Source organism: Gigantopelta aegis, chromosome 7 (assembly GCF_016097555.1).
Source record: "Gigantopelta aegis isolate Gae_Host chromosome 7, Gae_host_genome, whole genome shotgun sequence".
Classification (NCBI taxonomy): domain Eukaryota; kingdom Metazoa; phylum Mollusca; class Gastropoda; order Neomphalida; family Peltospiridae; genus Gigantopelta; species Gigantopelta aegis.
The window spans coordinates 2,491,979-2,512,849 of NC_054705.1; the positions used below are offsets into that span (position 1 = coordinate 2,491,979).

The 20,871-nt window shown below is 38.2% G+C and overlaps 1 protein-coding gene across 1 annotated transcript; it reads left to right on the top strand.

Annotated features, from left to right (window-relative positions):
• Nucleotides 1-741: 741 nt before the first annotated feature.
• LOC121377300 (cholecystokinin receptor type A-like) lies at nt 742-15,191 on the top strand. The gene is made up of 2 exons (XM_041505237.1): nt 742-850; nt 13,872-15,191. The coding sequence occupies exon 2, from the start codon at nt 13,879-13,881 to the stop codon at nt 15,079-15,081; it is 1,203 nt and encodes a 400-aa protein (XP_041361171.1). The 5' UTR covers nt 742-850; nt 13,872-13,878; the 3' UTR covers nt 15,082-15,191.
• Nucleotides 15,192-20,871: the final 5,680 nt, after the last annotated feature.

Sequence of the window (20,871 nt, forward strand, 5' to 3'; positions counted from 1 at the left end):
GATGGTCATCCCGATTAAGGCGACTTCCTGGCATCCACTACCATCGGGCACAGGAAGTACCAGATAATAGGGAGCAACGTCAGCCCGAACGTCTTTGTGACCTGTATGAGTGACGGACACTATCGGCAAGATGTACTGAAACCAGAGATGGAGAATGCAACTCTGCACCGCATACTCAAGCTGGCCCTTCAACAGGACTACACAGGCCCGTAGGACGAATTTTCAAAGTGCGTGTGTGTGTGTGTTTGTATTTGTGTGTGTGTGTGCGTGTGTTTGTGTGTGTGTGTGTGTGTGTGTGTGTGTGTGTCATTTTTATGGTTGTTCTATCATCAGGTTTCCGTATTAGCATTATAAGACATTTTAAAGTCCCGAAATAAAAACTGGAGACCGTACAAGGGAGTTAATCAAGTCATACTTAATAGGTCACTTCAGATCAGAGAGAGAGAGAGAGAGAGAGAGAGAGAGAGAGAGAGAGAGAGAGAGAGAGAGAGAGAGAGAGAGAGAGAGAGAGGGGGGGGGATGTTTACGCAAAAAATAAACACATTTTGTTGTGGTAATTTTACCTTATTTTCCCCTTGTCCGTCATACTTGTGACGTCATCTACACAAGTTGATCACCACTCTTTTTTTTTTTTTGGTAGCTGCCTTGAACTTTCTCTTCGTCGAAAATAGTCACGTGATCGGCCTCACTGTCAACAAACAGTTATTGACGTCAGCCCCAGGTTGACGTCATAAGTCATTCCTAAAGTTTACGTCAGAACAAATGTGGCCGCGTCCATAACAGGACGGTTTCGTTTTGTAGCTGTAAAGATTTTTTTGCTTACAATAACATTAATAGACGTCCACCGCGGGTAAGTTATGACTCATTCAGTTCAGATTAATTAATATTAACTGCAGTGTTCTAAATAGTTATACAAAACATTATAATTGTATATCTGAACAGGTTTTTACAATATTCACTGGCATTGGAATCGGGGGGGGGGGGGGGGGGGGAGAGGTCATGTGCTTTATATTTGCATTATAATAGTGTAAGTGTATAAACACAAAAGTGTGACCCCCTGCCCCACACTCCTCGTTTGGCACCTTCCTACGCCACTGATACTATTTTGCAAGAACTTCCCATAGTAAATAAACGTAATATTAACTATTAAAGGTCGACGACAGTCACTTGTCACTCTTGTTTTGGCCTCGTAAACAATAAATAATATCAACTAGGTAAAACCTAACGGCGAGCGCAAGTGAGATAAATTAAATACGCTGTATACGCCTTAATTGTATACGTGTGTGTGTGTGTGCCCGTGTGCGTGTGCATTTGGTACCTGGTGTATGAGTGATTAGTTAGTACCACTCGATGGAACGGGTCAATATATACGACAAGACAAGACAAGACAATAATTTATTTACACTCGGGCCGTTGCACAACGGCATAGGAGGAATATATACTGTACATCTACAATTTATAACATTCACGTGACAAGATCTTAGATGGTTGATAATAAACAAAGACCAATAAATAAAATTCTATAAGAACAATATGTATAACAAAAACTCTAAATGCATTAGATACATGTACATATTTAAGAACATCGTTATACACAAACCACAAGTTGGTGTTTATATAAATATAATCAGGATATACATCATGTGTGGCCAAGTACTTATAAGCAAACATGTCATCGTAATAATAGTTATATATTTTTGTTTGGTTTGGTGAGGGACGTTTAAATAATTACACTTATAAAATATGCTAATTTCTTTAATATTCCGATTCGCTTACTGTTTATTAATTCCTTAAATTTATAAGTACTTGGTCGTGTATAGTAATATTAATGTATATACTGGACCCTTAAGTCATGAAAAAAACGTACAAACAAAAATATAATGAAATTCATCTCCAATATCATTGACGTCCAATCTAATTAAAATTAGCTCCACTATTACATGTGGATCTAACACCAGCCAGTTGGAGCTCATGTCCACCAATCAAAACCTTACTTGCAGAATCCTGCCAGTGATTTAAAATAATTTGAAAACATTCCGAATTATCCTGACGGTATACGATATGTTTCATGTGAATTACGAATGCCTTATTTAGATCAGTAGAACTAATTTTAATCGTATTGCTAACAACACTGCGTAGTACCCGATGCCCAGGTAACATTTCGTCTGTAAATAATAATTTAAATATTGACCAATCACACTTTGCCTTTTATAACGTTATTTGGGAGCATACAAATTCTAAAAATATCGGGCGAGTCTATTTTAGTGGCCGCAGTACAGCGAACCATACCAATACGTACGGGGTGGGTTATCAGTCTTCAATTTTACATTAAAAATTATTTATTTATTTATATAAAAAAAAAAAACTAAATCAGTCTTCAGTTTTACATTATTTTATAAAATAAAACATGTTTTAAGGCATTCGTCATTCACACGAAACATGTCGTATACCCTCAGGATAATTCGGAATGTTTTCAAATTATTTTTAAATCACTGGCAGGATTCTGCAAGTAAGGTTTTGATTGGTGGACATGAGCTCCAACTGGCTGGTGTTAGATCCACATGTAATAGTGGAGCTAATTTTAATTAGATTGATTGACGTCGCATAGTGTACAGTCTCTCATCTATAGGAATGACCAGTTTCAACGGGTAAATAATGGTTAGACCTTCTAGATTTATGATAACTGACCATAGTTTTTCAGGAAGTATATTAAAATAATTTTCAATAAATAAGTTTTCTTTATATAGCTCGTAACCTTTCCCTCTCGATGATTGTGATAAGTTATTTCTCCATATTTATAAATATTGATCGTATTGCCTTTGCTGGGGCGGATCCAGCTTTTCTGATGGGGGGGGGGGGGTCCAAGACAAAAAGGGCACCATAACATTATGAAAAGGCACTATTGAAAAATTACACACGGTTCACATGGACCATAATATAATAGTGCTACAACAGGGACGCTGGCAGACGTATTCTACAGTGTTCTATACATTGACAGAATAAATAAATTTGTAAAAAACCTAAAAAGCCTAAATAAAAGGGGCACTTCTCAAATTTGAGTGGGGGTCCGGACACCTTGGACCCCCCCCCCCTCTCTAGATCCGCCCCAGCTTTGTTTGATTTATTGTGAGACAGTTTACTGAAATGAACGATTGAGATATCCATACATTGATCACTCGTAAGTTATCCAAAATGTTTTTGATAGCGGTGATCCAATTATAGTTGATTCCGTTAGTAAGATGATCATTTAACATAGTTTAGTTTGATAAGAAAGATAGTTTTGATTCTTTTCCTGATAAAAGCCGTGCCCAGTAGCATATTATTCCTCTATGTATGAGCAATTCAACTGGCATTCGTCCTAGCTCTCCGTATTACATAAATAATGGTGTTGATTTCTTAACAGATAAAATAGGTTTAAAGAAGTTGATTTGCACAGAGTTAAATATATCATTGTTCTCGTGCCCCCAAATTTCGCAGCCATATAATAAGATTGGCAGGACCATCGAGTCGAACATTTTAAGTTATGCATTCAGTTGATAGATGGTATTCCTTTGATTTCGCAAGTACAAAGTACATAGCCTTGGTAGCCTGTTGACTAAGTCTGCTCTTGGTAGTTCGGAAGTTATTTAATTTACTAAAAGTAATTCCTAAATACTTGTATTCTTTAACATTTTCTAAAATAGTGTTTCCTATCTTAAAAATATGTTTATAGTCTTTAGCAGTTCCGTTAAAAATCAGTATTTTTGTTTTGTTACTATTAATTTTAAGTTTCCAATCATTGCAATACTGGTAAAACGTATTTAAAGTGTATTGTAGGTCAGCTGCACTTGTTGCTAACAAGGCCGTATCATCTGCATATAACAAACAAAGGATGTGCATAGCAATGTTTACCGGGTTTTCTTGATTATCTGTTTTAATTCGGATTCCTTCGAATCCCTGGTTGGATAAATAATCTTCTAAATCGTTGAGATATAAGGAGAACAGAAGAGGGGATAAATGTTCGCCTTGGCGGATACCGTTGTTGCAAGGGAATAAAGCTGATTGCTGATTATTTACGGAAATTAATTATTTTAGACCTTGATGCATCTGGTAGATAATTCTGAAAAATTTACCGGTTATGTTATTTTGTAACAGCTTATGCCAAAGTTGAGTTCTTGGTACCATATCGAAAGCTTTTGGAATTTTTTTTTTTTTTATAGCTTTCATTATTTCATCTTCGCTGAATTTCCCGTTAATAAAATGACAATCATTGTTTACTTCGTTTAGTACTTGGTCCATATCAAAATGAAATTGGTTATCATCATTGGGTTCGCCTTTATTTAAATCACTGAAATATTCAAAAACATTATCTATAGAAGGGGCGTTTTTGTCCAGGTTGCGTTGTTCTTTATTCTTAAATATTTTGTAAAAATCTTTTGGGTCATCTGAACGTAATTGTCTCATTTTATTTTCTGTCTTAAATTTATTTTGTGAATATGCTTTAAATATAGATTTCTTATAAGATTTACTAGCATTTATTTATCTCATTTTATTATCTGCAGTTTTATGTTTTGCGTATACAGTTTTAGCTTCGTGATATTTAGTTCGTAAATATTTGCTTCTTGCTCCGAACCACTTGTTGTCCTCTGACCTTTTACTCCGGCTATATTTGTGCACGCGCGTGTGACCGAATGTCGAGACTGCTGTGTCTAAAAATAGATTTTTTTAACATATCGGCTGCTTGATTAACAGAGATTTTTTCAATTATATTGTTGTCTATAATGTAATCAGTAGAACATCTGGTTCTGGCATTAAAATCACCAAGCAGGAGCAGTTGTTTTCCTGATTACACATTGTCAAATATCTCATTTTCAATAATATTAAAAGTGTCATCTTTGTAATATGGTGAGCCAGTAGGTGGAATATATACAACACCAACCATTAGACAATTACTATCGTTCTTAGTCTGAGTGCCTGTGATACTAAACCAAGACAAATACTGTGAGTGGTTTGTTTCATTAATTTTAACAATATTAACCAGTTCATTTTTAACACTAATAACAATGCCACCAGAGGGCCTTATACCTTTTCTATTATTGAAATAAGTTGTATATCCTGGAATAAGATTTGACATACAGTCAGTTTGATCTGTTTTGCTTTCTAAAAAATATAATATATCATATTTTGATATTAATAATAAGAAATCAGGTATAATTAGTTTACTTCTCAAACCACAGACATTCAAACTGAGTATTCGCAACTTAATGCAGTCACTGTTCAAAGCAGTATTAGTCATATCACCAATATCTAAAGTGTTGGCTTCCAACCTGTTATCAGTATTTGTATGGACACACCTTGGGGTAGTAGCTGTATTTTCAATATTATATTTACTATAATATTATGTACAGTTGACATCTTGAATATCACTAGGTACGGTTAATTCAGAATCAGCATAATCATGTTTTGGGTTGGTATTATTACATGTATGTACATTAGTTTGTGTATTTGAACGGTAAAAGCTGGGAACAGTATCAATATGTACACTATTATGATATTTACAACATGTGTCATTGGCATCTTGAATATAGCGTATGCACATGAGGTATGGTATGGTATAAAGTAATTGTGATGACGTCATATTAATTGCGTCACATTGTTCGGAAGATTCCACCCCTCTTGAAAAGTATTCAATTTAAAAAAAAAAAAAAAAGCACAATGGAGAAAAATGATAGGTTTTTCCTCTAAGAGATCTCAGCGAAGTCGATATAGCAATAGCTGATATGGTTAATTTAGTATGTGAAATCTGTGTAATTGCAATAGTTTTTTTGAAGATGCCAGTCTGGACAAAATGTGGTAGAAATCTAACGGTAATTAAAGGTAGGTGCACTGGCGTAGGAAGGTGCCAAAAAGTGGGTGGGCACACTTTTATATTTAAACACTTTTACACTATTATAAAGCAAATATAAAGCAAAATATATGTAAATTGGGGACACATGCGCCCTTGCCCCTGCCCCCCCCCCCCCCCCCACACCCCCTTCCAGTTTCCGACGACTATGTTAACAATGTGGTTCGAATTTAGCAGCGTTACGTAATTATTGAACGGTGGGATTGAATGACGTGACTAATATACACATCAAGACATGCGTTGATTATGAGACAATACAATCTTGATGACGTCACATTGATTAATTCACATACTTGAGAGGCTTCCACTCCTCTTGAAGAGTATTCCATAAAAAAAAAAATATATATATAAAAAAATTATAGAAAAAAGTAAAATGCCAGACTGCTAGAAATTACATGGGTTTTTCAGTTTTAGGAGATCTCGGCGACATAGCTACAATCTGGTATGTGAAATCTGTCTTATGGTAATGTTTCTTTTTCCCACGATTTCTGTCTTGTCAAAGTGTGAGGAATATCTATTGGTAATTAAAGGTAGGAGAGTAATTTATGGTAATTGTTAACAACGTGGTTCGGACTTTAAAGCGTTACGTAATTGTTGAACTGCACCACTTATATGTAGTCCTATATAATATTATTTTGTAATGACCACACTTACAATCCGTCCCACCAATCTACGAAAATGTATTGTTATTTGTTTTTTGGGTATTTTTAAAAAATAATTTCAGTTTGGTTTGACGTAAGAAGAAAAGTGAAAGTGTTTTGGAAATAGCAAAAAAAAAAAAACCCAAGAAAAAAAGACAACAACAAACAAACAACACCCCCCCCCCCCCCCAACAACTAAACACTCTTTTTTTGTGTGTGCAATTTGGACAACAATCGGCTCTAAAATAAAGAACTTATAGTATATTCACTAGTCTGAAAAAAGGCGTTCCCTGTACTATTAGATTAATTCATTATAGTGTTACAGCCCATGGGCGTCGATCGGTGGGGGACTGGGGGGGACGCGTCTCCCTCACTTTTCAGCGCCGGGGGACAATCTATATAAATGCCCCCCCCCCCCCCCACACACACACACACTTTTTCCTTTAGCAAAAGCAACAAAAAAACACAAAAAACCCACAACAACAAAAAGCGACACACGACGTACTGTTTTTGGTCGGTTTTAAAACATAGACAACTATTTTGTTAAACTGTTTTGATTTGCAATTTGGATTTGTTTTCTTGAATTAAAAGTTCAACCACTAATGTGTAGCTTTATGATTTTCATTCACATTCCTTTGTCACACACACACACACACACACACACACACACACACACACACACTGACACATCCCCCCCACTTTTAAATTGACGCCCATGTTACTGCGTATTATGGTACTAGTGTATGACAGTGAATAAAAAACGCTTTAAAGTTTATAGATTTTCCCACACGGAACGTCTGTTTTCATACTATCACAGGGGATAACCACATACGGGTAACTGGACGTACATGATGAGTATTTGGGAATTAGATAACGGGCATAAAAAATTGCGTGTGATGTTGGTAACTGACAGTGCCATGCATCATGAGGATGTGGGTAGGCCTATTTGTTACGGTTGGATGAGGGTAACTGTTCGATTCAGAATGCCGTTCAATTCACAAATAATTCAAACTTGGTTGACTGATTACTTTAATTTGAATATAAGGGACGGGACGTAGCCTACTGGTAAAGCTCGGTTTGGGATCGATTTCCGTCAGTGGTCACATTGTTCTATTTTTCGCTCCAGCCAGTACACCACGGCATCAAAGGTCGTTGTATGTGCTATCCTGTCTATGGGATGGTGCATATAAAAGATCCCTTGCTACAAATGGAAACATGTAACTGGTTTCCTCTCTAAGACTATATTTTAGAATTACAAAATGTTTGACATCCAATAGCCGATGATTAATTAATCCATGTGCTCTAGTCGTGTCGTTAAAAAAAAAAAACTTTTTTTCTTTTAATTTGAATATAAGACGAAATGACTCGACGGCAATGTCATACTCTATTCTGTAATAATATAATATAAAATAGCTTTATGTCTTGACAGTCTTCTTGTATTAACTTTCAAGATTGAAATAGTCCGACATATTACCCAAACTCTGAAAGATGAAAGGACAATTACCCCAAACGAAATTTTAATGTCAGATTATACCAAAATTAAAATTAAAATATACTTCCGATATTTACCGAATCAATCACGCACGCTTTCCATTCAGTTGTGTATTTTGTTGTTGAACATCAAAATACCTCGGCAAGGCAGAATTAAAAAAAAAAAACCAAGAAAAAAAAAGAAAAAAAAACACCAACAAAAAACCCCAAACAAATAGAGCTTAGCTCGCCAGCAGCCAGATGTGCGAATTTGTCCAAGCTTTAGGTATGAGTGTTTCAACTAAACTTAGTTTTGCCGTTTGAATTAGTTATTAGCTGTGGACTTGCAGAGGGCGTGTTTGGCCGTGACCGCGAGTTAGGACCAGAAGACATTCGAGCAACTGTCCAGTCAGTACACGGAAAGGAGGAAATGGTTTATTTAACGACGCACTCAACACATTTTATTTACGGTTATTTTGGCGTCGGAGTCAGTACAAATGCATGACAACAACACACATATCAAGACATCAGTATCCAACAAACTGCATAGGCCTTAGTGCCCCAGTGCCCCAAAATAACTTGCCTTAGTGCCCCAAAATAAATGTCCTTCACGGATGCCAGGAGGTTGGTGGAGACAGTAACACCTACAGTCGGTGACAAGTCATATGCAGCTGCAGCTGCTGCCAAAGGCGCCACTAAAAAGCCGTCAACAGACCTCACCTGGCATTGTGATGAAGCCAAGTACAAGAAACTGTCCGATATTGAGAAGGCGCAAAAACAGGTGCAAAAAGCAGCACAAAAACAAACAATTACACCCCAGCAAAAGGAAATTGAAACACAAGTATCAATGGATTTTTAAAATCACCAAATAGGTCGAGCACTAGTCTCTAAGACAGGCAATGGCACAAAGAAATCTCCAGAAATACTGTCTAGAAGGCTGAAAAAGATCGAACTACGTTCGGTCCCGATCAGCAATATCTACGAAACTTTGGCTCATATCGGTGATGATGATATGGAGATTTCATCTCCAGATCATTGCCGACCACAATGTCCACCAGCAAAGCCAAAGAGAAAACCCATACGTCGTCCCGATGGAAAATAAAGTTATCCAGTGGAACTGTCGTGAGCTTAGGCCCAATTTTGATGAATTAAGTCTTCTAATTCAAAAGTATAATCCTCTTGCAGTGTGTCTTCAGGAAACCTTCCTGAAGGATACTGACAGTATTAACATCAGAGGATTTAATCTCTACCATAAATGTCAACAAAGTGAAAACAGAGCGTCTGGGGGAGTTTCCATTATTGTAAATGAAAACATTCCCCAGAGTGAAGTCATATTAAAGTCAACTTTACAAGCTGTGGCTGTAAAGGTCACGACTCATAAAACTATTACGCTCTGTTCAGTTTATTTACCCCCTCGAAACAATTACAATTTTAACACTAGGGACTTTCAAGGTGTTCTTGATCAACTCCCTACTCCCTTTATTATCATGGGAGATTTTAATGTTCATCACACTTTGTGGGGATGCGATGACATAAATACTAGAGGTAAACAATTAGAAGACTTAATTCTCAAAAATGACTTAATATTACTTAATGATAAAAGTCATACATACTTTCATCGTGCAAGTGGTTATTTCACATCCATTGATTTATCCCTTTGTAGTCCATCACTTTGTCTTGATTTCTCCTGGAAAGTTTGTCCAGACCCTTGTGGTAGTGACCACTTTCCAATTATTTTGGGGAATAATGGACCTCCATCACTTGAAAGGGTTCAGAGATGGAAGTTGACAGGGGCAAACTGGGATCAATTTCGGCATCTATGCAGCACTTGACTGCAACAAATTGCCATGACTGGTGCCGATGATCCCATGTCTTTGTTCACCTCTAACTTGAAAGATATTGCAGAGGAAACTATTCCTAAGACTTCGGCAGTACCCAAGCGTTTCAATAAACCATGGTTTAATGAGATATGCAAAGATGCAATCAAAGAGCGAAACAGGACCCTCGAGAGGTTCAAACGCGAACCTACCGGGGATAACCTGAATAGTTATCGCATTGCTCGGGCAAATGCTCGTAAAACCATCAGACATCGTTAAACATTCATTCATTCTAGTGTCCTAATGTTGTTATTAAACCGAAGGCAACACTTGCCGCTCCCCACTCACCCCACCCCCTGTTATTCACAATGGGGCTGTTCAAATATTACGTTACGCTATTATGTCCAAATTAGACACACACACACACACACACACACACACACACACACCCTTACTACACCGCGGTGGAAAAGATACCCATGTGATATTTATCGTCTCTACACAAGTGAAAATACATTATGACCTCTGATCACGTGAGCAGGGATGTCACAATATATAGCTCCGCATTGATGTTATGCAAAAAATGTGCATATCGTTCTTTCGATTCATATTTTTAAATCGGAAAAATGCTGTATATAATTAGTGTTAGCAGCATAATTTAACAAGATATATATTTTAATAATTCAGTTTAGCCTTGAATAGTTTTATACTATTGTTTGTGTAAACTTCATTGATAGATGTGTGACGTCAGAATGCAAAGTTTCATTGATAAATAGCTCAATGAAGAAGCCACAATATGACGTCATTTTTGTTTATCGATGTGCGGCGTAATAAATGAAATACTATACTGGTTCCCGTGTGAGACCGTTTATATTACAACTCGTGTGTCTTAATCGTACATCATTCGATTTCGCTCGATTAAAAATAAACTCGTTGTAATACGGGAACTCGTTTAGTATTGTTTATGTAACGCTCCGTAAAGCTAGACCATACGTCCCCATAATATTACGTAACGTTTGGACCCCCACCCCCTCAATTCCCAAATAAGTCATGCGATTGGTGTAAGGTAATTTTAAGGTACTATTTTGCAATTTGGGATAGCGCAGATACCCATTTCAACTCGATTTATAAATCCTTAACTAACATTAAACATTGTCGCTATGACAGACCGTTTATGGAGAAAAAAAAGAAAAAAAAAGAAAAAAAAAAGTAATAATAAAAAATAGCGCGCTACATAACGCTGTTAAATACACACACACACACACACATGCAACGCCACATTAGGTTTGGATCTACACCCTCGAGCGTCACGTAATATTTGATTGGCCCTAATTTGCATTTTGATGGCGTGTATTGTATAGTATTGGCTCGGACAGAGGATGATTTCCGAAACGAGTTCATTTGTGTATGCTACAGAAGGCACTATTTAATTCAATTCCATAATTCAGTTTTTCATAAATATCTGAACAGTATAACGAGTTAACCTTATCAGACGTTGTGAACTATTACCTTGCAAAAGTGGACTGTTTCTAATTAATAACAAATTAAATAGGCAAAGGAGTTCTGATCGAATTGGTACGTCTTCGAAGATGTCTATTAAACCTGTGTTTTCCGATGTGTACAGCAAAGATAAGTACCAGTCATGTATTAAAAGCTTGCATGGACGCTACCGTTCTCGTCACTTTTGTTTTTCTTCTGGTATTATTCAACGGATCATTCTATCGGCTACATAAGGTAAATAGTGGCAAGCAACATACAACATTATTTTACGTGCACTGTTTGTTAAGTGTAACGTGCGTTATGTTTCACACTCGCCACATTGAAATTACGTGCACTGTGCGAGCGCGATCGCACTCGCGCACCTTAAAAGACAAGGTCTGGATACTAAACTAATTATTGGTTAATACAAGACAAGGTCTGGATACTAAACTAATTATTGGTTAATACAAGACAAGGTCTGGATACTAAACTAATTATTGGTTAATACATGTATAATCATAAACAAGTTTACTCTCTACCACCTGCACAAGCAGGATCATGGTTTTGTATAATAAATATAATGTTTTCATGCATAAACAGTATTATAAATGCGTTATTATGTAATGTTAAATATTCATACAGTTTAGAGCGTGGAGTATTATATTTCACACATATTATGATGTGGTGATATTCATCTTCAATCAGATTGCGCTGATTACACATTCGCTCTTCTACTGGGGTAACGGGTCTTGTGTATCGTCTGGTGTCAACTTTTTGTGGTTGCTGAGACGTAGTTAATAAATGGTTTGTGATGTTGTGAATGTATGCAATTTAATAAGAATGGTTCTAGCTGTATATTCTCTTTATATAATACATACGTTCTCGTCCTGTTACTAGATCATTTCGCTGAAGCAACAAAATTTCCTCTAAAAAGGTCGAAATGTTTAGCTTTAGTCGCACTAATAAGACGAGCAGGATAATTTACAATACTTTTTTCTTGCTTTAAATTTTCAATATAGCAACAAAGTTTATGTAGCCAGCCAGTGTTTTTCAGATCAAGGTTAGTGCATTCAGAAAAGAAAAAAAACAACATATTGTAATATTACATTGTTAGCAACAATTTACCATTCGTTTTAATACAGATAATAAAAGTGGGTATAGAACAAGCTCAGTTCTGGAAGCCCAGTTATGGGCACGATTGCTTAATTGTAGTGTTGACTTGCATAATTGTAAGAGCACCTTCTTTGGCAAGAAAGTTTCAAGACATGTTAATGATATGAAAAGGGCACCCCAGACTTAGCTGGCATGTAAAAGGATAGCTTCAATAAGGTAATTAAATAACTGACATGACATGTCCACTGGTCCAATAGTTCTTTCTGTAGTTCTTTTTCCAAAGGGATTTGGAGCATTCTTTAAAATTAACCATTGGAGTTAAGTCCACTCCTAGATATGTATATTTTGAAACTACTGGTACTATATTGCCACACAGATGCCATAAATGATCACTTGTTGCCCTCTGGCCACCAAAAATAACAATTTTAGTGGTAAGTATGTTATTTTTACAGTATTTATCTAGTTGGTTAAGAAGTAACTGTAGTCCTTGCAATGTTTCCAACAGAAGCAGGAGGTCATCTGCTAAAAGCAGATGGCTTATTCGCATTATTTTGAATGATACCTTATGACAAATTCTGCATATTATATATATTCTTGAAAATCATTAATGAACATGTTGAACAATGTTGGGGATAAAATACAACCCTGTCGAACACCAATATTTGACTGAAATGGTTGTGATGTTCCTCTATCAGTTTGAACACTATATGTGACACTGGCATACAGAAATTTTATAATTTTTTTAACATTGCCTGTAATCCTCATACGAGCAGTCTTATGAAATAGTTTACTTCTATCCACGGAATCAAACCCTCATTTTAGATCTATAGTGGTTTTTAATGTAAATAAATGATCTGTTGTTTTGATTCCCTGTCTGAATCCAGCTTAACAGTTATCAACTTGGTCATTTTGTTGTAAGACGGTACTTTACTATTTGTTGCAAACAAAGTTTACCAATAGAACTTACGGTAGTTATGTGCAGGAACATAGCCTTTTGACAATATATCATTGAAACGTTTGACCACATGATCCAATATTAAAGGAAAGAGGCACTTAATAAGCTCATTACTTATATTATCCTCCGCTTGTGCCCCCCCCCCCCCCCCCCCCCTCCCAAAAAAAAAAAAAAAAAAAAAAAAAATAAATAAATAAAAACACAAACAAAACAAACAACAACAACAACAACAACAAAAAATGATGGTGTCGTTAAACAGAAATAGAACTTTACTAATACCTACACCCCACCCACCACCCATATCGTCATACACGGCCTACTGTCATAGGGGTCTAATATCCAGCCACAAACAAATAGATCGGTTCCAATGGAGAATTAATATATGCATATAGACACGCACATGCACACCACGCACGCACATACACGCACGCGCAAAGAAAAAAAAACCCACACAAAAACAAAGCTGTTGGTCATTATTCAAGAAAAAATATTTCGTTTTCTTACATTTTCAGATAAATCATGCCTGCTGTAAAGTACATGCTCTATGTGGGTCTCACCAACACATCTGAAAATGACACTACGCATACGATAAACGCGGAGGAATATCTTCATTCACTGAACAAGGAGTTCGAGCTGACGGTCCTCCCTGCTATAGTGTTTCTGGCCGCCATCACGGTCGTCGGTTTCATCGGTAACATCATCGTCTGCTACATCTACCTGGCGAAGTTCAAGGTCAGCACTACGCGCTGTTTCGTCGTGACTCTCGCGTTCTTTGACCTTCTGACCTGTTGCGTCGCGATTCCCGGACAACTTGCAGACTTGAGTCAAAACTACACTTTCAAAAACGTCAAACTATGCAAAGCGCAGATTTTCTGTAACGCTTTCACTATCATGACATCTGCGGCAGTTCTCGTCGCCATAGCAACGGACAGATACAAGAAAATCTGCAAGCCTCTCGCCAAACAGATGTCCATAAACTGGGCCAAGGTCGCCGTCGGGTTGAGTTGTGCGATGGCAATGTTGTTCGCGTGGCCCAATTTTGTTCTGTACGGACCGCGAACAGTTTTGACGAAATATTCCAATATTAACGGAACCGACTGCTCCACGGACGATCGATTCATCGGAACGATTTACCCGCTTCTGTATAACGGGATCCTGTTCCTTCTGTTTGTCATAGCTGTGTCTGTGATGGTTGTGCTCTACCTCCACATATGGCGGACTGTCTCAAAACGTGTGGGGTTACACGAACCGAAAGCGGAACTCGCCACAAACACACAGATGCGGCAGAGAGTTCGCTACCTTAAAGTCTCAGAGGAGAGCAATGACCTTACGCCTACCATCAACACGCGGCTCAACGAACCAATCACAGACTCCGTTACAAATGAATGCGATGGCAAGACGTCAACGCTGGACACGAAAGGACCAGCGGTCCAGACGGGGAAATCCGCGCGAGTACAGCAGGCCAGAAAAACGACGTTCATGCTGTTTCTGATCACGCTGGTGTTCGTGCTCAGCTTTCTCCCTCACTTGGGACTGATGGCGGCTCGAGGGATCCACAACGTCATGTTCGACAGCTTGAGTCCGGGGGCGACCGCCGCCTACAACTTCTTCCTGAGGTCCTACTTCATCAACAGCGCATCCAACCCCATCATTTACGGATTCTGCAATCTGAGATTTAGGATGGAGTGCAAGGCTCTGCTTGTAAAAATCTTCCACATATGACAGACATGAAATATGGCCGAGTATGATCAGCGCGTCGATCACATGGATTTGACTGTTTTCAGCTGAACACGATATCTTGCTTTTAATCTCATTGAAATTTTTTAAGTTGATTGTTATTTTTATCATTCTTTCCTCTTCTTCGTCTTCTTCTTCTCTCTCTCTCTCTCTCTCTCTCTCTCTCTCTCTCTCTCTCTCTCTCTCTCTCTCTCTCCTCTCTCTCACTCTCCTCTCTCTCCCCCCTCCTCCCTCTCTCTCCCCCCCCCTCTCTCTCTCTCTCTCTCTCTCTCTCTCTCCGTGTATCTGCCAATCTAATTAAAATTATCTCCACTATTACACGTGGATCTAACAGCAGCCAGTTGTAGCTTATGTCCACCAATCAAAAACTTACTTGCAGAATCATGCCAGTGATTTAAAAATAATTTGAAAACATTCCGAATTATCCTTAGAGTATACGACATGTTTCATGTGAATTACGAATGCCTTATTTAAACCAGTAGAATTAATTTTAATCAGATTGCTAACAACACTGAGTAGTCTCCAATGTCCAAGTAACATTTCGTCTGTAAATAATAATTTCAATATTGACCAATCACACTTCGCCTTTTATAACGTTATTTGGGAGCATACAAATTCTAAAAATATCGGGCGAGTCTATTTTAGTGGCCGCAGTACAGCGAACCATACCAATACGTACGGGATGGGTTATCAGTCTTCAGTTTTACATTACAAATTATTTATTTTATAAAATAAAACATGTTTTAAGGCATTCGTAATTTTAAATTACTGGCATGATTCTGCAAGTAAGGTTTTGATTGGTGGACATGAGTTCCAACTGGCTGCTGTTAGATCCACATGTAATAGTGGAGCTAATTTTAATTAGATTGTGTATCTGCCTATATCTATGTGTGTATCTATTTCTCTTGTTCTGTTTGTCTCTTTTTCTGTCTATCTGTCTCTGTCTCTGCCCCCCCCCCCCCTCTCTCTCTCTTTCTCTCTCTCTCTCTCTCTCTCTCCTCTCTCTCTCTCTCTCTCTCTCTCTCTCTCCGTGTGTGTGTCTGCCTGTATCTACGTGTGTATCTTTTTTCTGTTTGTCTGTTTCTCTGTCTCTGTATCTCTGTCTTTCTATCCCCCCCCCCCCCCCCCCGGTGTGTTTCTATATCCCTCTTTTTCTAACCACCTCGGTATATCCATTCAGCTGATTAGGTTTTTTTCTCGTTCCAACCAGTGCACCACAACTGGACAAAGGCCGTGGTATGTGTTTTCGTGTCTGTGGGAAATTGCATGTAAAAAATACCTTACTGCATTTGAAAAAATGTAGCGGGTTTCCTCCGATGACTACCAAATATCAGAACTACCAAATGTTTGACATCCAATAGATGTCGATGTGCTCTTTTATATATATATATCTGCCCCTCTCTGCCTCTCTCTCTCTCTCTCTCTCTCTCTCTCTCTCTCTCTCTCTCTCTCTCTCTCTCTCTCTCTGTGTGTGTGTGTGTACCGACCTCGGTGGCGTTGTGGTTAGGTCGTCGGTCTACAGGCTGGTAGGTACTGGGTTCGGATTCCAGTCGAGGCATGGTTTTTTTTAATCCAGATACCGACTCCAAACCCTGAGTGAGTGCTCCGCATGGCTCAATGGATAGGTGTAAACCACTTGCACCGACCAGTGATCCATAACTGGTTCAACAAAGGCCATGGTTTGTGCTGTCCTGCCTGTGGGAAGTACAAATAAAAGATCCCTTGCTGCTAATCGGAAATAGTAGCCCATGAAGTGGCGACAGCGGGTTTCCTCTCAAAATCGGTGTGGTCCGTAACCATATGTCTGACGCCATATAACCATAAATAAAATGTGTTGAGTGCGTCGTTAAATAAAACATCTTTCTTTCTGTCTCTGTCTCTCTCTCTCTCTCTCTCTCTCTCTCTCTCTCTCTCTCTCTCCCGGGATTCCCGGAACAATAAAAACGTTGGCAAAACCACCCTTTCGACACTGTCTAGCGCGGAGATGCAATTATAATAACCGGAATCACTGTGGATGCCGAACATCCCCAACTAAACTAGTGTCGAAAAACAAACACGGGGCGTGATTTAGCTCGGTCGGTCGAGTGCTGGCTTGAGATATCTACGTCGCAGGATCGAACCACTTCGGTGGATCCATTCACTGGTTGTGTTTCTCGTTCCAACCAGTGCACCACAACTGGTCAAAAGTCGTGGTATGTGTTTTCCTATCTGTGGTGAAGTGCATATAAAAGATAATTTGGTGCATTAGGCAAAATGTAGCGGGTTTCCTCTGATGACTTCGCGTCAGAATTACCAAATGTTTGACATCCAATAGGCGATGATTAATTAATCAATGGCCTCTAGCGGTGTCGATAAACGAAACAATATTTAAAACATGTATTAATGCTTGTGGTATGTGTTGCTCTGTTAGTGAAAATGGTAAACGACAATTTTCTAATGATTGAATATGTCTAACTTAACTAGTAATATGACTTGTTACATCGACGTAGATGTAGCCCAGTAAAAAAAGAAAAGAAAAGAAAGAAAAAAAGCAGCTCGCCTTATGTGTTGTCAATCTAGGATCGATCCCAGTCAGTGGGCCTATTGGACTATTTCTCTACAACTGGTATAACAAAAGCTGTGGTACGTAGTATCCTCACCGTTAGATGGTGCATATAAAATATTCCTTCCTTCTAATGACGTCGTAGCCAGTTTCCTCTCTCGTTAGTTGTGTGGTCCTTGTCCACAATTTTGTCCCTCGTCATATAACTGTAAATAAAAATGTGTTGTGTGTGTGTGTGTGTGTGTGTGTGTGTGTGTGTGTGAAATACAACATTTCTTACCTCCTCCATGGTTACGGATGTGTGTACTTACTGGATGATATGTTTTGGGACAATCCGGACTTGGTCTATGTAGGAGGGCGGAATGTCGCCCAGTTGTAAACCGCTCGCCTGATGCACCGTCGGTCTAGGATTGATATCCGTCGGTGGGCTCATCTGGGCACCAAGACTGGTATATCAAAGGCCATGGTATGTGCTATCCTGCATGTGAGATATAAAAGATCCCTTGGTCGATTCTGTCTGTGGGATGGTGAATATAAAAGATTCCTTGGTCGATCCTGTCTGTGGGATGGTGAATATAAAGGATTCCTTGGTCGATCCTGTCTGTGGGATGGTGAATATAAAAGATTCCTTGGTCGATCCTGTCTGTGGGATGGTGAATATAGAAGATTCCTTGGTCGATCCTGTCTGTGGGATGGTGAATATAAAGGATTCCTTGGTCGATCCTTTCTGTGGGATGGTGAATATAAAAGATTCCTTGGTCGATCCTGTCTGTGGGATGGTGAATATAGAAGATTCCTTGGTCGATCCTGTCTGTGGGATGGTGAATATAAAGGATTCCTTGGTCGATCCTTTCTGTGGGATGGTGAATATAAAAGATCCCTTGGTCGATCCTGTCTGTGGGATGGTGCTACTAATGAACAGATGTAGCGGGTTTCCTCTCTAAGACTATATTTCAAAATTATCAAAAGTTTCACATCCAGCAACCGATGATTAGTAAATCAATGTGCTCTAGCGGTGACACGTTAGACAACACAGTTTATAACATTGATCTACGTAAAACTGGTTTGTAAAATATAGACGTCTTAGTACTCAGTCTTTGAAGATATTTGGAGCGGGTCGTAGCCCACAGTTAAAGCGCTCGGTTGATGCGCGGTCTGTCTAGGATCGATCCCTATCTGTGGGCCTATTTGGGATATTTCTCGTTGCAGCCAGTGCACCACGACTGGTATATCAAAGGCTGTGGGATGGCGCATATAAAAGATTCCTTGCTACTAATGGAAAACATGTTGCGGGTTTAATATATGTCAGAATTACTAAATGTTTGACATCCAATAGCCGATGATTAATAAATCAATGTGTTCTAGTGGTATCGTTAAACATAATTGTTATTATTATTATTATTATTATTATTTTGTATTTATTTATTATTATTTTATTTTTTTTATTATTATTATTATTATTTTGCAGCTATGTATAAATTGCACCGCGAGCCTTAGAAGGTTGCACGCCACCAGTCACATTTCCCTGCACTTCAATACAATTTCTATATCAGAATATACAATATGAAGAGGGTTAAGTGACCTCTATTATTAGGAAGTACTCTCCCTTGATAACTATACTGTAAGAAATCAAAATAGGCTGACCACGCGAACACACAGAATGTTTACTATAACGGTCCTGCGTATGCACTCGGTAAAACATGTTCCTGGATGTTAACGTAGTGTTCGTATAAAGTGCGCCTACTGACAATAGCTAGTGGACATTTTCCTTTTAGCTCCGTTGGGAGAGCGCTGGACTCCTGTACTCGGGAGTCCCTGGTTCAAATCCTCTAAGCGGAGGTTGTTTTTCTGTCACATATGGAACCGACGTAGGGACTGTGTGTGTTCTGAACCCAGGAATACAGGTATAACCCAGTCAGGTCCCGTTACAGTTCGACTGCGCGTGGCCCACAGCTACGGGACAGAACTTCACTTGAAGTGACAGTATGTAGATAGTAGTGCTGTTTAGTTTGAAACCGTAAAACTGGACACTAGGTGCATCACGACTGGTATATCAAAAGCTGTGGCAAAAACAAAAAAGTGAAAATTTTCAGTTGGATAAAAACATGGTTTTATTTGGTATCATAACACAAAAGCATTGTTTTATTAATTGGTTGATTATTAATATTATGTATTATATATACAAAACGAAATTACAAAAGATCAGATTAAATAAAAATGCAATGCTAAGATTAATTATTGATAAAATACAGATTAAAAAATGTATATTTTATAAAAAATTGCCTGTATAAAGACTTTGATGATCAGTGGGAACCTTGGCAGCAGTTTCTCAAACAAATTGTATAAATTCATGTATAAACTTATTAATAAGAAAATATACGAATATGCTAATAAGCATACTTTTATGCAAAATATCGCCAGTTCGGAATATCTCGACTTTCTATAATTTCTTTTCTTTTTAAGATCTGACTGATCTTATTGACCTTTCAAGAAAGTATTTTGTTTTCTTTCCTTCTGTCACTCTTTATTTCTATTTCTAGCACTCTTCTTCCTGTCTCCAGAACATTTCCCCTTCAGTTATGTAAGGCTTGTGCATTGCTAATATCCTGTTTTACAGTATCATGTTAAGCCTATCTGTTTCATCTTAATACTGAATACTATGCATGTGTGCATACGGCTGGCGTCCTTTGTGTTCCCTTTCGTCTATCTTCGGCTTCATCCCTGTTACTCCACATGCCCGTGTCTGTCTGCCTCTCTCTCTCTCTCTCTCTCTCTCTCTCTCTCTCTCTCTCTCTCTCTCTCTCTCTCTCTCTCTCTCTCTCTCTCTCTCTCTCTCTCTCACACATATATAGACGCACATGCATATGTATACACATATTGTTTAATACGTGCATTAAATACGAGTGTATAGCTTTAATTATGTATCGTTTATGTATATAGAATAATATGTACAGCAATGATTCAAGGCCCCAACCTTGACCTTGCTTATGTTTCTGGGGACAATTAAAAAAAAAAATTAATAATAATAATAATAATAAATGAAAGCTGTGGCAGGCACTATCATATATGTGGGATGGTGCATAAAAAAGATTCCTTGCTACTAATGGAAAAGGTTTCATCTTTAAGACTGTCAAAGTTACCAGATGTTTGACATCCAATATCCGATGGTTAATGTCGGCTAGTGGTGTCGTTAAAAAAAATATATGTATAATTAACAGCGGGTAACTAAAGTT